This window comes from Schistocerca serialis, chromosome 1 (assembly GCF_023864345.2).
Source record: "Schistocerca serialis cubense isolate TAMUIC-IGC-003099 chromosome 1, iqSchSeri2.2, whole genome shotgun sequence".
Taxonomy (NCBI): Eukaryota; Metazoa; Arthropoda; class Insecta; order Orthoptera; family Acrididae; genus Schistocerca; species Schistocerca serialis.
In genome coordinates, this window is record NC_064638.1 from 153233193 (window position 1) to 153257359 (window position 24167).

The 24167-nt window shown below is 43.4% G+C and overlaps 1 protein-coding gene across 1 annotated transcript in view; it reads right to left on the reverse strand.

Annotated features, from left to right (window-relative positions):
* LOC126464541 (extracellular matrix organizing protein FRAS1-like) overlaps positions 1 to 24167 on the reverse strand; it is a 471206-nt gene that overhangs the window by 362252 nt on the left and 84787 nt on the right. The window contains exon 2 of the mRNA XM_050096241.1: positions 2035 to 2108. Within this exon, the coding sequence (XP_049952198.1) occupies positions 2035 to 2095 (61 nt within the window). The 5' untranslated portion in view covers positions 2096 to 2108. The remainder of the gene's footprint in view (positions 1 to 2034; positions 2109 to 24167) is intronic.

A 24167-nucleotide genomic window follows, 5' to 3' on the forward strand; every position in this document is an offset into this window, starting at 1 on the left:
ACTGCTGTCTAAAGTCCAACAAACAATGGCTGATGATGTTATTAGTAATTGAAGATGGAAGGCCGTATGTCACGCCTCTAACATATCAAGAGAAGATTTTAAGGACTCGTCGAGATAACAGGAGGTGGACGACTGTTTAAGTTCAGCAAAGACAGGGAATAAAATTGGCCAAGAGATTGCTCCAGTAATCACAGAAACATTTATGTTGTATATGGACTGAAGCGGGGAGTGAAAATTTGTGCCAAGGCCGGGAAAGGAAACTGGGTTTCCTGCTTACGAGGCTTGAGCGTTAGCTGCTAAGCCATTCACAGGACTGCACGGATTACCCTGGCATGCCTGCCTCCTCGACACACATACTCACTGCCGCCCCCAACTACTGTAAATTCCACTTTACACACGAACAGAATTGCCGAGGCTCTCCATGTTCTGGGATAGCACTTCCGCATGGAACGTAAATGGTGAATTCAGTCTGAAATCCAGTTCATTTGTATAAGTGTGGTGTCACCGGCAGACACCACACTTGCTAGGTGGTAGCTTTTAAATCGGCAGCGGTCCGTTAGTATACGTCGGACCCGCGTGTCGCCACTATCAGTGATTGCAGACCGAGCGCCGCCACACGGCAGGTCTAGTCTAGAGAGACTCCCTAGCACTCGCCCCAGTTGTACGGCCGACTTTGCTAACGATGGTTCACTGTCTACATACGCTCTCATTTGCAGAGACAACAGTTTAGCATAGCCTTCAGCTACGTCATTTGCTACGACCTAGCAAGGCGCCATATTCAGTTACTATAAGTACTATCTTCAAGAATGTATTCTGAACAGATAATGTTGTGAATCATGTACCGTCAAGAGCGACGTTCATCTTTAATGGATTAAAGTTAAGTATCAAATTAATTACGCCCGCTTTCTGAATTCTCACTCCTTTTCATGTTCCAGACCTCACGTCAGTCTGCGTGAGCTAAAACGCGTGCATTTCGGCCTCCACTCGTAACACGGTGTTGGCTCTTCAGCTAACACAAAAATAAGTACCTGCACTTGTTTCGCGCTGGATGCTCCATTTACGTTCGATGCTGAGAAGCTATTCCAGAACATGGAGGGTCTCGGTAATTCTGTTAATGGACGTAAATCTTACTGAATGGACAAAAGACTTCAGCTGATGATGTATCAGAGAAAAAGTACAACCACAGCTGTATCTTGGGAATGTCTTTATTCTATCACTCAACTAGTTTCGGCGGCATTGTCATTGGCATTGGAGACAACACGGTTTCGAGTATAAACTCTTCATGGAAGCTAGCCCACGTGTGCTAGCAATAAGGATCCCGCAGTAAATGGGCCATAGATATCAAATACTGGTTTGGCAATGGTGGGGACTGAGGATGGAGGTAATGTGCTGTCGAAACTAGTCCCGTACTAGAATAAAGACATCCCAAGGTACAGCTGTGGAGCTACTTTTTCTCACGCTCTGTAAGACTGCTCGTGTGTAAGGGAGAATTTAATGTAAACTGCGGCGGCAGTGAGAATTTAGAACGAGGAGGGAGGCATGCCACGGTAATCTGTGCAGTTGTGTGAACCGCTGTGCCACGGTGGCTTAGTGGCTGACGCAACTTCCTGCTACGCCGGAGACCCAGGTTCGATTCCCGACCTTGGTACAGATTTTCACTCACCATTTCAGTCAACACCCATAAAATAATATCTGTATGAGGCCAGTAAAGTCTCTGAAATTCTGTCATTTCGTTTGTTTACAGAAACTCAAACAAACGTCAGGATGGGCAGCCTGGACATCGAACACAGATCCCTTCTAATAATAAAGCCAGCCCGCTCGAAAATGACACTTGAGTGAGGAAATGTTCCCCCCACGACCGATAAACGTACAATTTACGTTTAACCGAAGTTCATTTTTCATTTGTCAACTATGAAAAAATTACTTTGACAACGAACTTCGATGTAAAGAATATGTAAACTGTGACGATATGGAGCACTGCAGTAGTGTTTTCTCATGCAACCGCAATGGGCTTAGGTCAAAGCAGCCTCTTACCTGCGAGGTGAAGAGAGACCATCCACAGTACAGCGACGCACCAAGCAGCGCCTCGAATCATCGTCGCTGTGCACCTGCAGCACAAAACACAGTGAATCAGGCATGTCACACCCCTGACGCTAACTAGAGGTAGATACAATAAGAATAACAGCAAAAACGAATTAGAACGTCTTATGATTTACACTCGGCGTCCAGGTGAATACTGTGTTCCTTGCATTCCTCAAGGCATACCATACAGTTACGCCCTGTCGCTTAGAGAACAAAATACGAGTATGCAGATTCTCGGATCAGATCTGTGATTGAATGCTGGACTACTTTGCATATGGGTCCCAACACCCCGTTCTTAAAGCAGCAGAATAGACAAATGTGAAGGTAATTTTGGGAGTACCCCAAGAGAGTGTTACAGGGCAGCTAAAGTTGACAGTCTGCGTCAGCGAACTAGTGGATAACGTTTGGAAGCTGTTGTCATTATGAAGGCTGCAACGCCATAAGGCTGTAGCGAAACGCAGGAAGGCCTGTAGTGAAGCGACGATTGGTGCAGGGAGTGCAGTTGACCCTGAACGTCAATAAATGTGACGAACTGCGCGTACAAAGGTGAGGAGATACGCTTCTGTTCTATTACACTGTTGGCGACACATCACAGGAAACAGTAGCTCCCGTAAAATACCGAGGATTAACTACACTGAGGTGACAAAAGTCACGGTATACCCCCTAATATCATGTCGGACCTCCTACTGCCAGGTGTAGTGCAGCTACTCCAGGTGGCATGGACTCATCAAGTCGTTCCAAGTACCCTGCAGACGTATGGCCGTCCACAATTTCGAAAGTGTTGCCGGTGCAGGAGTTTGTGCACGAACTGACCTCTCCATTATGTCCCATAATTGTTCGATGGGATTTGTGACGGGCGATCTGGGTGGCTAAATTATTCGCTCGAATTGTTCAGAATGTTCTTCAAACCATTCTTGAACAACTGTGGCCCAGTGGTGTGACCCATTTTACCCATAAAAATTCCATCGTTGTTTAGGAACATAAAGTCCATGAATGGCTGCAAATGCTCTCTAAAAGGTTGAGCTGGATTAGAGGACCCAGCCCATTCTATGCAAACACTGTCCACACCATTATGGAGCCGTCACCAAAATGCACAGTGCTTTGTTGACAACTTGGATCCGTGGCTTCGTGGGGTCTATGCCACACTCGAACCCTATCAGTGCTTACCAATTGAAATCGGCACTCATCTGACTATGCCGCGGTTTTCCAGTCGTCTAGTGTCCAACCGAAATGGTCATGAGACCAGGACAGGCGCTGCAGCCAATGTCGTGCTGTTAGTAAAGACACTCGTGTCGGTCGTCTGCTACCATAGCCCGTTAATGCTAGATTTCCCTGCACCGTTCTAACGTATACGGTTATCGTACGCCTCGTTAATTTTTGCGGTTATTTCATACAGTGTTGCTTACTTGTCAGTACTGACAACTCTAAGCAAAAGTTGCTGCTCTCGATCGTTAAGTGAAGGCCGTCGACAACTGCATTTTCCGCGGTGAGAGGTAATGCCTGAAATGTGGTATTCTCTTCACACTCTTGACACTGTGATTTTCGGAATATTGAATTCCCTAATTATTTCCGAAATAGAGTGTCCCATGCATGTTCCTCCAACTGTCATTCCGCTATCAAAGTTTGTTAATTGCCGTCATGCAGCCGTAATGACGTCGAAGACCTTTTCACATGACTCACTTGAGTACAAACGACAGTTCCACCAATGCGCTGCCATTTTATACCCTGTGTACGCGAAACGACTTCCATCTCTATATGTGCGTATCGCTAACCCATGACTTTTGTCACCTCAGTATACGCCGAGCGACCTAAAGCGCAATAACCACATCAAACAAATACAAGATTCCGGCCTAGAGATATGCACGAAACAAACCCATATAACGGAAGAACTCGACATTTCACACTGTTGGGCAAATAGGCAATCAATAGAGGCACTCTCCAAGATGCCAAATGGTTCAAATGGCTCTAAGCACTACGGGACTTAACAGCTGAGGTCATCAGTCCCCTAAACTTAGAACTACTTTAACCTAACTAACCTAAGGACATCACACACATCCATGCCCGAGGCAGGATTCGAACCTGCGACCGTAGCAGCTGCGTGGTTCCGGACTGAAGTGCCTAGAACCGCTTGTCCACTGCGGCCGGCTCCAAGATGTGATCCTCACCATTTCACGTCATGCGCTGAGTCGCATGGCGCATGCGAGCCAGTGAGAGGGCACTCCTGCATCGACATGTCGGCGAACTGTGCAGTTGTAAGGTGTCTCCCGACGTCATTTTCCAGCAGGATGATGCCACACCTCGCTATCATGGAGATGTTACCACATTCCTCCATGAGATGTTTTCTGAGGGCTTTATCGGAAGGGGGATCCTGTGTCTGGCCCTGGCCCTTCTTTTACAACTTTCTAAATATGTAGCTCCCATCCTTCTGTTTAGTCCCGATCAATAAAAAAAGTATGTGCAAAATTTGACCTCAATCGGATAACTACAAGACGGCCCTCATCGACCATGAAGTTTCAAATATTTGCTGTAGGAATTTTGTTACAGTTTCTCATTATCATCAGTATTAAATAAAGCCTTATCATTGGAAATACTTTAATAAACTTGTTTTAAGACTTTAATCCTAATATGTAATCATATATAACATACATCCTTATATATAAAATTCTCGTGTCACAGTGTTAGTTGCCATATACCTCCGAAACGGCTCGATCGATTCTGATGAAATTTTACGTGTATATGCGGTAGGTCTGAGAGTCGGTCGTAATCTATTTTTCATACCCCTAAGTGATAAGGGTGGACACGACTGTTTATTTTTATTTTTTTATGATGTGGCATTACAAAATACACGAAACTCTAAATTTTTTACCCTTCTACCACCAACCCCTATTTTTTAATAGCGCTTTTAGTAATTTAATAATTTTCAACCCCGGTTGATAACTGATCAATTATCACTTGATCAGTTATCCCCGCCAGGTGTCTATCGGTGATACTCTTTTACTATTAGATAGATAGGTAATTGAAGAAAACGCACCAAAAGCTGCGACTCGAAATCCCTCTTTGAATCGACGTAACTATACCGAGAAGTTTAACTAGGTAGCACACGTCATTCGCCAAACCGACATTTAGGCCTAGCGCACACACATCGATTTTTATCGTACGGAATTATATACGATCAAATTCTTTTAGTGGAACAAAGAAGTTCCTCTGCTCTCCTTTGTTCCTGTAAAAGAATTTAATCGTACAATATTTTCACGTACGATAATAATCGTTGCCTGTGCGCTTGTCCTTATTCATAATGCTTGCGAACACGTTTCGACACGAAATTGCTGCTGCTCTTAAACGAGCCGTGTATCGGCTGCAGTTGTTAAATCCGCGCGATCTACCGTAGAAACGCAAGAACTTTTCCCACTCTCTGCACAATTTTCGGCCATCATTATTGTTTGTGTCACGAGCTCTCGCCGCAAAGGCTATTGTGTTACACGTATACATCGAAGTTCGCCGGGTATACATTGTGTCACACATATAAATTATTCTTGTAGACTAGAGAGAATTTATATGGCAAAACAACGTTTGCCGGGTCAGCTATAATATATAAAGATTTTCAGAGGCGGAATGAAGTTCGCCGGGTATAGCTAGTACAATATAACATCAAGAAGCAGGTGATCGTAGTAACGACAACGAAAATTTCTCTGTTATTCAGCAAACATTATCGGGAGTAAGAGTCGTAGCAGTAAAAAAACTCGAGATACACCTGTCAAACAAGACGAAACAGCTAGTAAGTTGTGGTGATTTCAGTGCAGATTTATTAAAAGGTTCTGACAAGAAGAATCAACTGGATTCATTCTTTGGCCCTTTCAATCTGATTTCAGTAGTTAATTTTCCAGCGCATGTGGAGAAATATTGCAGGAAACTGATTGATAGCATTATAGACATTTCCCAGGATGAAAGCGTTAATATGTAATCAATCGTTAACAGACTATCTGATCATATGGACAATTGATGGAAATAAACATTGAAACACGTTACGATTCTGAGGGATGTTCCAACAAAAACAGTGAGCCTTAGTCATGATACCTCAATGCAATGTCTTAGTATAAGTTAAACAGTATGATGTATATTTGGAAAGAGATACCAATGTGAAATACAATGTCTTCAACAGTCAGTTTGTGTCAACAATAAAGAACAGCTTTCCCTTAACAAAACGAGTTAACCACGGATAACTAAAGTAATTAAAATGTGATGTAAGAGAAAAAGGCAAATTTATATAAAGGGCAGATGAAGACAAGAATCAACGAGATTTCAAGTTTACAAATGATACTGTAATATTTTGAAGTACAGAAACATGCATATCAAGGCATAATTTAATAATGTAGTTAACAGTATTAAAACCCTGTGGGACACTGTGTAACGGGAGTCAGACAGCCAGTCAGTGTACAAAATATCGCAATTAAATTGAATGCCAAAGTTGTTACTGACAATCCGCAACTTACGAACAATTCTAACAACCGCTTTGTAAATGTTACGGCAAAAACAGGATTAATGACTCAACTGAAGAAACAAGAGAATGTACTAAAAATATTATTCCATTAAAATTCAGACGACTAGAAGTAGTACCAACATTCTTCACTGCAACCAAAAAAATTATAAAAGTTCTCGAAAACAAAATATATTGTGGTGTTGATTCAAACAGAATTTTAAGATTTGTTCTAACAAGTAATGTCCTTTCTGATACATGTAATGCATGATTGGCACACGAAATTTTCCCAGAGAGATTAAAATTGCATTTGTTAAATAGCTTTATAAGAAAAGTGACAAGAAAAACTTAAATAATTATCGCCCATTTTCCTCAAAAACGTTTTGGAGTTGATGGCTTTACAAACAACGAGCTTTAATCATATTTAATAAACGGACTGCAAAAATTTGTGCTGACTTGTCAATGTTGGAAGGAGAGAAAATTTTAGTGACTAGTAAGTAATAACTAAAGGAGTTCCAAAATGTCCGGTTTTGGCCCTGTTCCTATTCACAAAGAAAAGTGAAGCACAACGAAACGGGAGACGGAAGCGAAATGAAACTTCACTGTTTGGGGCGGTATGTAATATAAACTAACGAGTCGAAAGTTACAAGGGAAAAGGATTATGATATCTCTGACAGTGAAATACACCCATGTTCAGAAAAAACAGAACTCCTTGGACGACTAGAGATAGGACATTCGTATTTACAGAACATGTACGTTAGTATGTTCTGCAGAAATGATTACCGTTTGAGTCATCTAGGTTAAGGATGTGTCCTTTGCCTAGTAGCTATAGTGTGCACTGTGGGCCTGAAAACTTGTTCCATGCGTGATGGCATCGATGCGTATAAGGCGCGAATGGCGTCTTGTGGTGTAGCCATACTTGCCACATTCACCAGTTCCAAAGTTCATCTGTGATGGTCGTCCGTCGTTTCACCATATCCCACACATTTTCGATTGGCGACAAGTCTGCTTACGTGCCGGGCTAGAGTAAAAGGCTGACATCCTGTGACAGCACGAAGGCGAGTGTTCGCACTGTAACGTGTGGTCGTACATTGTCTTGCCGAAAAATGCCGTCTGGGCTGTTGTGCAGGAAGGGTATGGTTCTGGTCGCAGGGTGTCATTTACGTAAGTCACACTGGTCACAGTGCCCTAGACACGCACCGACCGTGATTTGTGGTTGTACTCAATAGCACCCCACATCACAACGCCTTCAGATGGCTCTGTGTGTCTTGTGTGAATGCAGTCACTGTCATGACGCTCCCCCTATCTGCGGCGACCCAAAAATCTAACCATCATTTACAAACAAACAGAACCTGGATTCATCCGGAAACACTACCAGATGCCATTCCTGTACCCAGTGACGTCGTCCATACATCATTGCCGTCTAATATGTTTCTGCACAATCGTCAAAGGTAGACGGAGAAGTGGACGACGCGCACGCAACGCATCTACATCTACATCTACATCTATACTCCGCGAGCCACCTTACGGTGTGTGGCGGAGGGTACTTATTGTACCACTATCTGATCCCCCCTTCACTGTTCCATTCACGAATTGTGCGTGGAAAGAACGACTGCTTGTAAGTCTCCGTATTTGCTCTAATTTCTCGGATGTTTTCGTTGTGATCATTACGCGAGATATATGTGGGCGGTAGTAATATGTTGCCCATCTCTTCCCGGAATGTGCTCTCTCGTAATTTCGATAATAAACCTCTCCGTATTGCGTAACGCCTTTCTTGAAGTGTCCGCCACTGGAGCTTGTTCAGCGTCTCCGTAACGCTCTCGCGCTGACTAAATGTCCCCATGACGAATCGCGCTGCTTTTCGCTGGATCATGTCTATCTCTTCTATTAATCCAACCTGGTAAGGGTCCCATACTGATGAGCAATACTCAAGAATCGGACGAACAAGCGTTTTGTAAGCTACTTCTTTCGTCGATGAGTCACATTTTCTTAGAATTCTTCCTATGAATCTCAACTTGGCGCCTGCTTTTCCCACTATTTGTTTTATGTGATCATTCCACTTCAGATCGCTCCGGATAGTAACTCCTAAGTATTTTACGGTCGTTACCGCTTCCAATGATTTACCACCTATGGCATAATCGTACTGGAATGGATTTCTGCCCCTATGTATGCGCATTATATTACATTTATCTACGTTTAGGGAAAGCTGCCAGCTGTCGCACCATGCATTAATCCTCTGCAGGTCCTCCTGGAGTACGTACGAGTCTTCTGATGTTGCTACTTTCTTGTAGACAACCGTGTCATCTGCAAATAGCCTCACGGAGCTACCGATGTTGTCAACTAAGTCATTTATGTATATTGTAAACAATAAAGGTCCTATCACGCTTCCCTGCGGTACTCCCGAAATTACCTCTACATCTGCAGATTTTGAACCGTTAAGAATGACATGTTGTGTTCTTTCTTCTAGGAAATCCTGAATCCAATCACAAACCTGGTCCGATATTCCGTAAGCTCGTATTTTTTTCACTAAACGTAAGTGCGGAACCGTATCAAATGCCTTCCTGAAGTCCAGGAATACGGCATCAATCTGCTCGCCAGTGTCTACGGCACTGTGAATTTCTTGGGCAAATAGCGCGAGTTGAGTTTCACATGATCTCTGTTTGCGGAATCCATGTTGGTTATGATGAAGGAGATTTGTATTATCTAAGAACGTCATAATACGAGAACACAAAACATGTTCCATTATTCTACAACAGATTGACGTAAGCGAAATAGGCCTATAATTATTCGCATCTGATTTATGACCCTTCTTGAAAATGGGAACGACCTGCGCTTTCTTCCAGTCGCTAGGTACTTTACGTTCTTCCAGCGATCTACGATAAATTGCTGATAGAAAGGGGGCAAGTTCTTTAGCATAATCACTGTAGAATCTTAAGGGTATCTCGTCTGGTCCGGATGCTTTTCCGCTACTAAGTGATAGCAGTTGTTTTTCAATTCCGATATCGTTTATTTCAATATTTTCCATTTTGGCGTCCGTGCGACGGCTGAAGTCAGGGACCGTGTTACGATTTTCCGCAGTGAAACAGTTTCGGAACACTGAATTCAGTATTTCTGCCTTTCTTCGGTCGTCCTCTGTTTCGGTTCCATCGTGGTCAACGAGTGACTGAATAGGGGATTTAGATCCGCTTACCGATTTTACATATGACCAAAACTTTTTAGGGTTCTTGTTTAGATTGTTTGCCAATGTTTTATGTTCGAATTCGTTGAATGCTTCTCTCATTGCTCTCTTTACGCTCTTTTTCGCTTCGTTCAGCTTTTCCTTATCAGCTATGATTCGACTACTCTTAAACCTATGATGAAGCTTTCTTTGTCTCCGTAGTACCTTTCGTACATGATTGTTATACCACGGTGGATCTTTCCCCTCGCTTTGGACCTTAGTCGGTACGAACTTATCTAAGGCGTACTGGACGATGTTTCTGAATTTTTTCCATTTTTGTTCCACATCCTCTTCCTCAGAAATGAACGTTTGATGGTGGTCACTCAGATATTCTGCGATTTGTGCCCTATCACTCTTGTTAAGCAAATATATTTTCCTTCCTTTCTTGGCATTTCTTATTACACTTGTAGTCATTGATGCAACCACTGACTTATGATCACTGATACCCTCTTCTACATTCACGGAGTCGAAAAGTTCCGGTCTATTTGTTGCTATGAGGTCTAAAACGTTAGCTTCACGAGTTGGTTCTCTAACTATCTGCTCGAAGTAATTCTCGGACAAGGCAGTCAGGATAATGTCACAAGAGTCTCTGTCCCTGGCTCCAGTTCTGATTGTGTGACTATCCCATTCTATACCTGGTAGATTGAAGTCTCCCCCTATTACAATAGTATGATCACGAAACTTCTTCACGACGTTCTGCAGGTTCTCTCTGAGGCGCTCAACTACTACGGTTGCTGATGCAGGTGGTCTATAGAAGCATCCGACTATCATATCTGACCCACCTTTGATACTTAACTTAACCCAGATTATTTCACATTCGCATTCGCTAATAACTTCACTGGATATTATTGAATTCTTTACTGCTATAAATACTCCTCCACCATTGGCGTTTATCCTATCCTTGCGGTATATATTCCATTCTGTGTCTAGGATTTCGTTACTGTTCACTTCCGGTTTTAACCAACTTTCCGTTCCTAATACTATATGCGCACTATTTCCTTCAATAAGAGATACTAATTCAGGAACCTTGCCGTGTCAGCGCTGATAGTGTACGATGGGTTACATTGTTCCATTGTTGCGCCAGCCCATCTCGTCCTGTTCCGTGAACCATTCTGCACACACCCGTTGCACTGGCGAAACACTTCGTCTGACACAAGCAGCAATTTCCCAGATGCGTGCATCGCATTCTCTCACGCCAATAATGCGACCCCTTGAAAACTCATTGATTTGACGGTGCGGCTCGCTCTTACGTCTGCGAGGCATCCTGCATGTCTGCTCAAGTCACACTGATCCATTATCTTCGGTTTATAGGGACAACGAGGGCCGCAGGCATGTTTTACCTGTAGGTAGTGTTGCGCCGCGATATCGAAGTTGATCTTAAACCTGCAGGGACGACTTGGTTCCAATGCTAATCATTTATGCAGAACATACTAATGTACATGTCCTGTGAATATGAACGTCCTGTCTCTAGTTGTTGAAGATGTTCTGCTTTTTTCTGAATATGGGTGTACATGTACCAGTTGTACCGCTACTGTTGTTACTAAGATCGTAGGGTATACAACAGTAAGAGATGATAGTAAAAAGAAAAAACGTGTAGTAAACATGAGCTTTTAAATGCATACCTGAGGAGCTATGGGGACTCGTTCATCTTCGCTAGTGTAAAACAAATCTCCGCTATTGAACAAGTGCTGAGAGCTCTTAAGATGTACGTTGTAGAGCCCAATGTCCACTAAACATTCGTTCTTGTTTTGGTCCACACTAGTTGCCTACCCTGCAATCTCAGCTACAACAGTACTGGTAGATGTATTGCACTGTCAGAGGTTTTTGAACGGTTTTCACCTTTAACTTTCGACTCGTTCGTTTCCGGTAAAGGGAACCTTACCTCAAATTGACATATTTGCCGCTGCCTATCATCCTTGAAATTTTGTAACATCATCTTGGAATCACGCTGTATAGATGTACAGATACCGGTACTTATAACTTTGACACTCCGTACCGTCGTTCGATGACATTTACGAACATGGGTTCCTATGTAAAAACTGGTCTACTACGTCCCTTCTACAACCTCTAGAAGTGCGTAGCATGAATCGTGAAACACCTGTATGTAAATGACTTGCCACTTAATATTCATCGAGAAGAACTGGTACTTTCTACAGACAATATTATCCTAGTAGAAAGAAGGCAACAGACGGAATTGTTATTGATTTTTCTCAAAGAACTATTAAACGGTTCTCTGAAAAAGGAGTCTCCTTAAATTTTCGGAAAATACGGCCTATCCATTTCTGTACAATAAGCAGAGTCATACGAACAATTGATGTAACACATGAATAGGTTCTGGTACAGAAGATTAAATGCTCTAAATTTTTCTGTGTACATATTGATGAAAACTTTAATTGGATGAAACATATTACTGAGTTGCTCAAATAGCTAAGTTCAGCTACTTTCGTTCGTCGTATAATTGCTAGACTTGGCAATGGACGTGTAACCCATTAAATTTATTCTGTATATTTCCACTCACAGTTGTGGTATGGAATATTTTTCTGGGGTAACTCAGCACTTACAATGAACTGATTATATGCCTAATACGGGTAGGAAACCCGTTGGCATTCAAAGTATATTCCAGTCGTCACGGAATGGATAATTATAAGTCCGGTATGGTTTTCAAGGAAGTCTTATACCATTCTTCCTGCAAACTAATGGCAAGTCAGATAACGATGAAGAAGTTGGATAGCGATCACACACCCTTCCCTCCAAAAGTAGGCAGCAAAGGCTCAGTAATATTAGGATCTAGTGACTGTGTCGTCCAGGAGAAATGCGACAATTCATCCTCGTACTCACGAAACCACTGTGTGAATAGAGGCCCTGTCGCCTTGGAATAAGGCACCACCATTTGGGAACAAACATTGTTCCATGGGATGTACCTGCTCATCCAAAATGGCCACATAACCCTTGGGAGTAATGCGACCTCGCAGAGTAAACATGGAACCCATGGAATCAAACGTCCTCGTTAATTTCTTCTACTCGCAGAATTTCTGAATTTGTTATAACACGTGTGAATGTTCGTGTGTTTTATGGGTGAGAGAGAGATTGCACATAGAGTTAATTTCAAAATGGTTCAAATTCCTCTGAGCACTATGGGACTTAACATCTTAGATGATTAGTCCCCTAGAACTTAGAACTACTTAAACCTAACTAACCTAAGGACATCACACATACATCCATGCCCGATGTAGGATTCGAACCTGCGACCGTAGCGGTCGCGCGGTTCCAGACTGAAGCGCCTAGAGTTAAGTTTAAATCAACCTACGAAGCAACGTACCGTGATGAGGACGTGAGTGAAAACAATGTAAATGGCCAGCATGATACTTTTAATCGTTGTTGTTGTTGTTGTTGTGGTCTTCAGTCCTGAGACTGGTTTGATGCAGCTCTCCATGCTACTCTACCCTGTGCAAGCTTCTTCATCTCCCAGTACTTACTGCAACCTACGTCCTTCTGAATCTGCTTAGTGTATTCATCTCTTGGTCACCCTCTATGATTTTTACCCTCCACACTGCCCTCCAATGCTAAATTTGTGATCCCTTGATGCCTCAGAACATGTCCTACCAACCGGTCCCTTCTTCTTGTCAAGTTGTGCCACAAAATCCTCTTCTCCCCAATTCTATTCAATACCTCCTCATTAGTTATGTGATCTACCCATCTAATCTTCAGCATTCTTCTGTAGCACCACATTTCGAAAGCTTCTATTCTCTCCTTGTCTAAACTATTTATCGTCCATGTTTCACTTCCATACGTGGCTACACTCCATACGAATACTTTCAGAAACGACTTCCTGACACTTAAATCTATACTCGATGTTAACAAATTTCTCTTCTTCAGAAACGCTTTTCGTGCCATTGCCAGTCTACATTTTCTGTCCTCTCTACTTCGACCATCATCAGTTATTTTGCTGTCCAAATAGCAAAACTCCTTTACTACTTTAAGTGTCTCATTTCCTAATCTAATTCCCTCAGCATCACCCGACTTAATTCGACTACATTCCATTATCCTCGTTTTGCTTTTGTTGATGTTCATCTTATATCCTCCTTTCATGAACCTGTCCATTCCATTCAACTGCTCTTCCAAGCCCTTTGCTGTCTCTGACAGAATTACAAAGTTTTTATTTCTTCTCCATGGATTTTAATTCCTTCTCCGAACTTTTCTTTTGTTTCCTTTACTGCTTGCTCAATATACATAATAATTGAATAACATCGGGGAGAGGCTACAACGCTGTCTCACTCCCTTCCCAAACGCTGCTTCCCTTTCATGTCCCTCGACTGTTATAACTGCCATCTGCTATCTGTACAAATTGTAAATAGCCTTTCGCTCCCTGTATTTTACCCCTGCCACCTTTAGAATTTGAAAGAGAGTATTCCAGTCAACATTGTCAAAAGCTTTCTCTAATTCTACAAATGCTACAAACGTTGGTTTGCCTTTCCTTAATCTTCCTTCCAAGATAAGTCGTAAGGTCAGTATTGCCTCACGTGTTCCAATATTTCTACGGAATCCAAACTGATCTTCCCCAAGGTTGGCTTCTACTAGTTTTTCCATTCGTTTGTAAAGAATTCACGTTAGTATTTTGCAGCTGTGGCTTCTTAAACTGATTGTTTGGTAATTTTCACATCTGTCAACACCTGCTTTTGGGATTGGAATTATTATATTCTTCTTGAAGTCTGAGGGTATTTCGCCTGTCTCATACATCTTGCTCACCAGATGGTAGGGTTTTGTCAGGACTGGCTCTCCCAAGGCCGTCAGTAGTTTTAATGGATGTTGTCTACTCCCGGGGTCTTGTTTCGACTTAGGTCTTTCAGTGCTCTGTCAAACTCTTCACGCACTATTCTATCTCCTATTTCGTCTTCATCTACATTCTCTTCCATTTCCAGAATATTGTCCTCAAGTACGTCGCCCTTGTATAGACCCTCTATATACTCCTTCCACCTTTCTGCTTTCCCTTCTTTGCTTAGAACTGGGTTTCCATTTGAGCTCTTGATATTCATACAAGTGGTTCTCTTTTCTTCAAAGGTCTCTTTAATTTTCCTGTAGGCAGTATCTATCTTACCCCTAGTGAGATAAGCCTCTACATCCTTACATTTGTCCTCCAGCCATCCCTGCTACCCATTTTGCACTTCCTATCGATCTCATTTTTGAGACGTTTGTATCCATTTTTGCCTGCTTCATTTACTGCATTTTTATATTTTCTCCTTTAATCAATTAAATTCAATATTTCTTCTGTTACCCAAGGATTTCTACTAGCCCTCGTCTTTTTACCTACTTGATCCTCTGCTGCCTTCACTACTTCATCCCTCAGAGCTACCCATTCTTCTTCTACTGTATTTTTTCCCCCATTTGTGACAATTGTTCCCTTATGCTCTTCCTGAAACTCTGTACAACCTCTGGTTTAATCAGTTTGTCCAGATCCCATCTCCTTAAATTCCCACTTTTTGCAGTTTCATCAGTTTTAATCTACAGCTCATAACGAATAGATTGTGGTCAGAGTCCACATCTGCCCCTGGAAATGTCTTACAATTTAATACCTGGTTCCTAAATCTCTGTCTTACCATTATATAATTATATAATTTCCAGGATTCTTCAATGTGTACAATCTTCTTTTATGATTCTTGAACCAAGTGTTAGCTATGATTAAGTTATGCTCTGTGTAAAATTCTACCAAACGGCTTCCTCTTTCAATTGTTTCCCCCAATCCATAATCACCTACTATGTTATCTTCTCTCCCTTTTCCTACTCTCGAATTCCAGTCACCCATGACTGTTAAATTTTCGTTTCCCTTCACTACCTGAATAATTTCTTTTATCTCATCATACATTTCATCAATTTCTTCATCATCTACAGAGCTAGTTCGCATATAAACTTGTACTATTGTTGTAGGTGTGGGCTTCGTGTCTATCTTGGCCACAATAATGCGTTCACTATGCTGTTTGTAGTAGCTTACGCGGACTCCTATTTTTTTATTCATTATTAAACCTACTCCTGCATTACCCCTATTTGATTCTGTATTTATAACACTGTATTCACCTGACCAGAAGTCTTGTTCCTCCTGCCACCGAACTTCACTAATTCCCACTATATCTAACTTTAACCTATCCATTTCCCTTTTTAAATTTTCTAACCTACCTGCCCGATTAAAGGATCTGACATTCCACGCTCCGATCCGTAGAATGCCAGTTTTCTTTCTCCTGATAACGACGTCCTCTTGAGCAGTCCCCGCCCGGAGATCCGAATGGGGGACTATTTTACCTCCGGGATATTTTACCCAAGAGGACGCCATCATCATTTAACCATTCAGTAAAGCTGCATGCCCTCGGGAAAAATTACGGCTGTAGTTTCCCCTTGCTTTCAACCGTTCGCAGTACCAGCACAGAAAGGCCGTTTTGGTTAGTGTTACAGTGCCAGATCAGTCAATCATCCAGACTGTTGCCCCTGCAACTACTGAAAAGGCTGCTGCCCCTCTTCACGAACCACACGTTTAACCGAGAAGGTGAAATATAATTATAAACCACCCTTCTAGATGCACGTTCTACATCTACATCTGAACTCTGGAAACCACTGTGAAGTGCATCGCAAAGGATACGTCCCATTTTATCAGTTATTAAGCCTTTTTCAAGTTCCATTCAGGTGTGGAACACTTGAAAGCTCCTGTGTGCGCTGTAATTCATTTACTTTTATCCTCGCGATCCTCACTGGAACGATCAATAGGTGGTTGTACTATATTCCTAGATTCATCCCTTAAAATTGCTTCTAGAAACTTTCTAAGTAGGCTTTCAAGGGATAGTTTACATCTATCTTCATGTTTATGCCAGTTCAGTTCTTTCAGAATCTTCATGACATTTTCCCGTGATTGAAACCAATCTGTGACCATTCGTGCTGCACTTGTTTGTATTCGTTAAATATACCCTTAGTTCTATTTGGCACAGGTGTTGCACACTTGAGCAGTATTCCAGGATGGGTCGCACGAGTGTGGAATTCCCTTTGTAGGCTAATTGCATTTTCCTAGTATTCTACCAATGAACCGTAGTCTGCCACCTGCTTTACCTACGACTGAGACCATGTGATCGGTCCATTTCATACCTCTCAGGTATTTTCATGAATTTTCCGGCTCCAGTTGGCACTCATTGGTAATATTATGATGGGATCCTACGATTTTTCGTTTTGAGCAGTGCACAACTTTACATTTCTGAACACTTGAGGTGAGTTGCCAGTCTTTGCACCGCTGTGGAAGCTTATCAATATCTGCATGAATATTTTTGCAGTTTTATAGAGATCTCCGTAACAGATGATTTCATCATCTGCGGTAGGTCTGATGTTACTATTATTGCATTCTGTAATGTCATGAATATACAATATATTAATGTATATCCTTGGGTCACACCGAAGTTACTTCTACGTATATCGAAGACTCTCCATCCACGTTTCAACGACTTTGCTGCAGTGGTAACACTGGTTCCCATCAGATCACCGAAGTTAAGCGCTGTCGGGCTGGGCTAGCTCTTGGATGGGTGACCATCCGGTCTGCCGAACGCTGTTGGCAAGCGGGATGCACTCAGCCCTTGTGAGGCAAAGTGAGGAGCTACTTGATTGAGAAGTAGTGGCTCCGGTCTCGGAGACTGACATACGGCGGCCGGGAGAGCGGTGTGCTGACCACACGCCCCTCCGTATCCGCATCCAGTGACGCCTATGGGCTGAGGATGACGCGGCGGCCGGTAGGTACCGTTGTGCCTTCATGACCTTTTGATGAGTTTAGTTTTTTAGTTCTCCATCCAAGATAACATACTGTGTCGTCCGCCCCTAGAAATCCTCAGTCCAGTCATATTGTAGCGAGAGATGGCAATCACGATCCATGAAACATTCAAGTAAGTAATTCACCGTCGGAAGCGGTTTCAGATGTATAGTTGTATAACAGACTTCGAGTCATCATCTTCAGAAACGCCTAACACTCTACAAACCGTTGTATGTAAGTTTCACTATTTATTTGTCCGAAGAAATTTGTTCACTGCTGGTTAACATATAGCAACGGAACAATCGGTATACCGTCGTATCCATAGCACCAAGTGGCACAGAGCCCTTTCAATGGGCGGTGTGAGAACTTTGGGTACATTGTGTGTCTGAAGACACGAATTCCCGTTCACGACTGTTAGTTGTAAATAACAGCAACACATTCGAGGAAAATCATGAAACGAGAAACAGCTATAGTAAAGAGAGCAACTGCTTCATACGGTGTCGCTGATGTGCGCTACGAAGCCTTTGCAAACCAGTCGGAGTGTGAACGTAAATATACTGTCTTTTTAAATTCTGAGAATTTCATAAATTTTGTTGTTTGCCTGAGAAGCAGCAGCGAGGTCTGTCTCGATTGCTTTCCAAATGTGGAGTTAACACGTGTCTGCCTTCTGCGCCCCAAGAAACGTTACTTAATGGCCAGCACAAGGCTGCCACAACTGCGGTGGCCGCTGCTGGTGTGCGACAATGGCATCTGGTCATGTATCAGTAGATACAATCGTTTAGTTGGGGTGACGAAACGACAAACAGGAAAAGAGCCCGACAGCAGTTTCCTCGCAGAGACTGCCAGCTAGGTCTCTGTCTCTTTGTACATACTTGCTCGGCAAAACTTAAGGACGAGACAGATTAAGTGACATAACATATACACAACTCGATGGGAATGAATGAAGGGGCTGGCCAGCAACACGAGGCACTTAAAGGAACGAGAAAAGACAGTGTGCGTCAGTTGGCGAACAGTTACGGTGGACTTTCGTTGTGCTCTTCAATACAAGTACAACATGGTACCGAGGCAACATGTGGTTGACTTCACAAGAGGAACAATCATCGGGAAACTGGAAGGAGGACGAAGTGTAACAAATGTAGCGCAGGGGTTTTGTATTTCTCACTGCATTGTTTCACGTGCTTGGAGAGCGTTCCGAACCACTGACACTGTCGCCCGAAGGAGATGAGGTGGTCGACCGTGTTCAGCTACAGCTTCAGACGTTCGCTACATTGTGCAGCTGGCAAGAAAGGGTCTCACGTCAAACAGAGGGTTCAACTCCAACCACATTTAATAGGACTGCAAGGCATGCAATTTCACTCTCCGCAGTGGTACGCCGAGACGGGACGGTCTCTTTTCCCAACGACCAGTACGTCCTGTTCCATTGGCACCCGCTCATCGGCGGTGCCAGGAGCGTAGGGACTGGACCAACGAGGAGCGAGGTCACGTGCTCTTCTCGCAGGAAAGCAGATTCAGTGTGAGTAGTGATTCTGGAAGTGCCCTCACATGGTGAGCGATGGGAACACGTAATGCGCCCAGGAACCTGTCTAACAAAATCGGTCCAATCGCTATGGTGTAGGAAGGCATACTCGTAATGTTCTACGGGCGTAATGACCTGATCTTATAAGGCAGCACACTCACTAGTCAACGTTATTTTGACACTGTACTCCTCCCTCATGTGCGTCCTTTTAGGACTGCATTCGGCCCTGACTTCATTTTTATGTATGGCAGTTCGCGACCGCATCGTACAGCGCAGGTGGAGGAACTCTTGGAAAGAAAGGATATTTGGCGAAAGGACTGGGCTGCTCGTTCTCCTTTCTTAAACCGACTTAAATCGCATCGGGCACGTGTGGGATGCGTTGGGCAGACGTACTGCAGAATTTCAAATAACTTCCGGGAATTCAGCCAGGTAACACTTTCAGCGACCGCCGATATTTCAGCGGCAGAACACCCCGCCATTTTCAAGGCAAACTGCAACGGACAGGCGGCGTGCATACAAATTTAAAACCTCGGTTCTCGGACTGAAGCAGGAAAGATAACACACACACTGAACACTAGTGCCACCAAAGATGACCAAAGTCAGAGCTATCGATAGTGAGACTATGAATTCGCAGGTGAGGTAGCATTGACTCTGTCCCTCTGTTTTTTGACAAGGGAGAGAGCCGGATTCCAAACAGAGTTTAAACAGAAACCTCCATCCCTGTTAACGAGGTTGCTCGCTAATTTAATCTCAATTGCCTCCCTAATAACACTGTCCCAATAGCTGGACGTGCATGCCAATATCTCGGTGTTATTATATAACATGGGGTGACCAGTATCCAAGCAATGTTCGGCAATAGCAGATCTATTTGGCTGCTGTAATCGTGTGTGCCGTTTATGCTCAGTACATCGGTCCTCCACGGTTCTGATTGTTTGACCAATATATGCCATGCCGCAGCTACAAGGAATACGATATACGCCCGCCTTACGCAGTCCAAGATCATCCTAAAAGGAACTCAAAAGCGCTCTAATTTTAGATGGATGTCGGAAAACACATTTCACCTCGTATTTCCGTAAAATACGACTGATATTGTTGGACGTGTTTCCTACGTAAGGCAAAAAGGTAGTAGACTTAGGTGTTGACTCAGAATTACCATCAATCACCCGATGTGCAGTTGGTCGATAGCGCAACGCACGTTCAATCTGTCTATCACTATAACCATTTTGACGAAATGTAACTTCAAGATGGGACAGCTCAGCTGGCAAAGTCTCAGCGTCAGAAACGACATGTGCCCTGTGTACCAAGGTACGAAGTACCCCTTCACGCTGAGCCGGATGGTGACAACTATTAGCCTGTAAGTACAAGTCGGTGTAAGTACGTTTCCTGTAAACTGAATGTCCCAATGATCCATCATCCTTCCTTCTAACCAACACGTCAAGAAAGTGAAGGCAACCATCCTCTTCCACCTCCATCGTAAAACGAATGTTCGGGTGGCTCGAGTTCAGATGTTCTAGAAAGGTATTCAAGGGAGAGGGAGAATTTGAATGCCTCGTTAAGAGGGATGGAGGATTTTGTTTGAACTCTGTTTGGAATCCGGCTCTCTTCCCTGTCAAAAAACAGAGAGACAGAGTCAATGCTACCTCACCTGCGAATTCATAGTCTCACTATCGATCACTCTGACTTTAGTCATCTTTTGTGGCACTAGTGTTCAGTGTGTGTGTGTTATCTTTCCTGCTTCAGTCCGAAAACCGAGGTTTTAAATTTGCATGTACGTCGCCTGTCCGTTGCAGTTTGCCTTGAAAATGGTGGGGTGTTCTCCCGCCGAAATATCGGCGGTCGCTGAAAGTGTTACCTGGCTGAATTCCCGGAAGTTATTTGAAAGTTGTATATGCCAGGAGAAACTCAGGTCTCGTACTGCAGAGTGTTTACACGCACGATCGACCATCCAACAGTTATCAACCGCGCTGGTGGAGGAATGGAACTCCGTAAAACAAGAAGTCGTTACCAGCCTTGTGGCCAGCATGGGAGCACATTGCAGAGCACGCTTTGCCGACCGTGGTGACCCTGGTAAGAACCATGCCCCGCCTTTTGTAATGTCTAAGGCACCATTATGAATAGCGGTGACTTCAATGTAATTATTGTCTTTGAGTGAAAGTCTCATTTCTGTTCGTCTCAGTGCGTATCTCTTTTAATTATCTTCTGTGTAACACGGTAGCTACACTACTGGCCGTTAAAATTGCTACACCACGAAGATGACGTGCTACAGACGCGAAATTTAACCGACAGGAAGAAGATGCTGTGATATGCAAATGTAAACAATCACACAAGGTTGGCGCCGGTGGCGACACCTACAATGTACTGACATGAGGAAAGTTTCCAACAGATTTCTCATACACAAACAGCAGTTGACCGGCGTTGCCTGGTGAAACGTTGTTATGATGCCTCGTGTAAGGAGGTGAAATGCGTACCATCACGTTTCAGACTTTGATAAAGGTCGGATTGTAGCCTACAGCGATTGCGGTTTATCGTATCGCGGCATTGTTGCTCGCGTTGATCGAGGTCCAATGACTGTTAGCAGAATATCGAATCGGTGGGTTCAGAAGGGTAATACGGAACGCCGTGCTGGATCCCAACGGCCTCGTATCACTAGCAGTCGACATGACAGGCATCTTATCCGCATGGCTGTAACGGATCGTGCAGCCACGTCTCAATCCATGAGTCAACAGATGGGGACATGTGCAAGACAACAACCATCTGCACGAAAAGTTCCACGACGTTTCCAGTTGCATGGACTATCAGCTCACAGACCTTGGCTGCGGTTACCCCTGACGCTACATCACAGACAGGAGGGCCTGCGATGGTGTACTCAACGACGAACCTGGGTGCACGAATGGCAAAACGTCATTTTTTCGGATGAATGTAGGTTCTGCTTACAGCATCATGATGGTCGCATCCGTGTATGGCGACATCGCTGTGAACGCACATTGGAAGCGTGTATTCGTCATCGCCATACTGGCGTATCACCCGGCGTGATGGTATGAGGTGCCATTGGTTACACGTCTCGGTCACCTCTTGTTCGAATTGACAGCACTTTGATCAGTGGACGTTACATTTCAGATGTGTTACGACCCGTGGCTCTACCCTTCATTCGATCCCTTCGAAACCCTACATTTCAGCAGGATAATGCACTACCGCATGTTGCAGGTCCTGCACGGGCCTTTCTGGATACAGAAAATATTCGACTGCTGCCCTGGCCAGCACATTCTCCAGATCTCTCACCAATTGAAAACGTCTGGTCAACGGTGGACGAGCAACTGGCTCGTCACAATACGCCAGTCACTACTCTTGATGAACTGTGGTATCGTGTTGAAGCTGCATGGGCAACTGTACGTGTACACGCCATCCATGCTCTGTTTGAATCAATGCCCAGGCGTATCAAGGTCGTTATTACGGCCAGAGGTGGTTGTTCTGGGTACTGATCACTGAGGATCTATGCACCCAAATTGCGTGAAAATGTAATCACGTGTCCGTTCTAGTAAAATATATTTGTCCAATGAATACCCGTGTATCATCTGTATTTCTTCTTGGTGTAGCAATTTTAATGGCCAGTAGTGTATCATTTCTATGCATGCTCCAAGTTTCATCGAGCTACGTTCTTCGTCCGTCATGACACATCACGCGAAAGTTACTTTCGTCATTCAGTTTTCCACGTCGGTGTACTTCTTGGACGGCGCTGGGGACTGGTTTTGGAAGGCGCATGCAAAGAATTCTTCAGTGTTACCAGTGAAGAACGTTACAGCTCTTTGCGCCATTCACTACCGACGCTTATGCGATAAATATACTACTGTACATGTGCGTGAAGGATGTCCCAACACTTCACTGCGTCCACAAAGGGCAAGTACGTGATAAATATCGTCTCTGTCCGTGGTGAATGTACCTGCTTCCTTGTCATCTGCCACATTCACATTTGTTGCATGATAAACGTGACGTTGCCCAGCGACACGTGAGAGGAATGCGTGAAGCACAGAAGTTACCCCATACGTGCCCAACGTTTGCAATGCTGGAGATATTCCAGAGTCACATGTAATATACAAGGCCGAATTAGAACTGACTTCCTGTTTCTGAATGTAATGAGTCTTTCATATTTACGGTAACAAAGAATTATTGGAACAAGTAATAGTGGTTCAATGCTAAATCGGATCTCACGTGCCCACAGCTATAGAGGAACAATTTCGATGACTGATATAAGGGAAAGGGTCGTCCGTCGTAGCACCTTGTTCATTAACTTGAGAAGAGTAGTAAAGCAGTCACCCATGTATAGAAAATATGAGCATCGAAAACTACATAATTCGTCTCCGTCTGTTCATCAGATAAATAAACACTATTGTACAAGAGTTTTAGGCTTTCAGATCTGTCTGAATGAAAAGCGACGTGCATTAATTGTGGTCTTATTACATGCTTGCTGACGTCGCTAACCTATATTCAACACAGCTTGAGTTACAACAGGCAAAACAGGGGAGAGCTGAACATTGCTCGCGTACGCGTACGGGAGAGAAAGTTACGTGGCATCAAAGGTCACGAAAAAGGAAGTATGACAAAGGTTTAACGTTTCATTGATTACGAAGCCATAACACACGCATCTTAAGTTTGAATTGGAGAATAATGGGAAAGAAATCGGCTGGGTTCCTTCCAATGAAGCTACCCCAGCGTTCACACTACATGGTTCAGGTAAATCAAGTGAATACCTAACTCGTAATGACTCGTCACTAATGTGAACTAATCATCGACGTTGTCTCAGATTTACGCAATAGCGTCTAAACATCCGCAGCCGATAATAGTCGAACCTAGAACGTTGATGTGTTGCTATGTAGGTCACATATTTACATTCCTTCCACGTAGCTTCGTCTGGGTTGTACCAATGATGTAGTTTCTGGTCTCTAATGGATCGTTTTTAATGTCTAGAAGATAAAAACTAACTATAGTGATAGGTCCGTATCTGTTCCAGTTGGCAAATTACTTTTACCTGTTCTATTTTGTACTGTCTGTTCCATAAATTAAATTTGTTTTCATTATTTTCCTATAATACAGTACGAAAGTGATGTCTGTC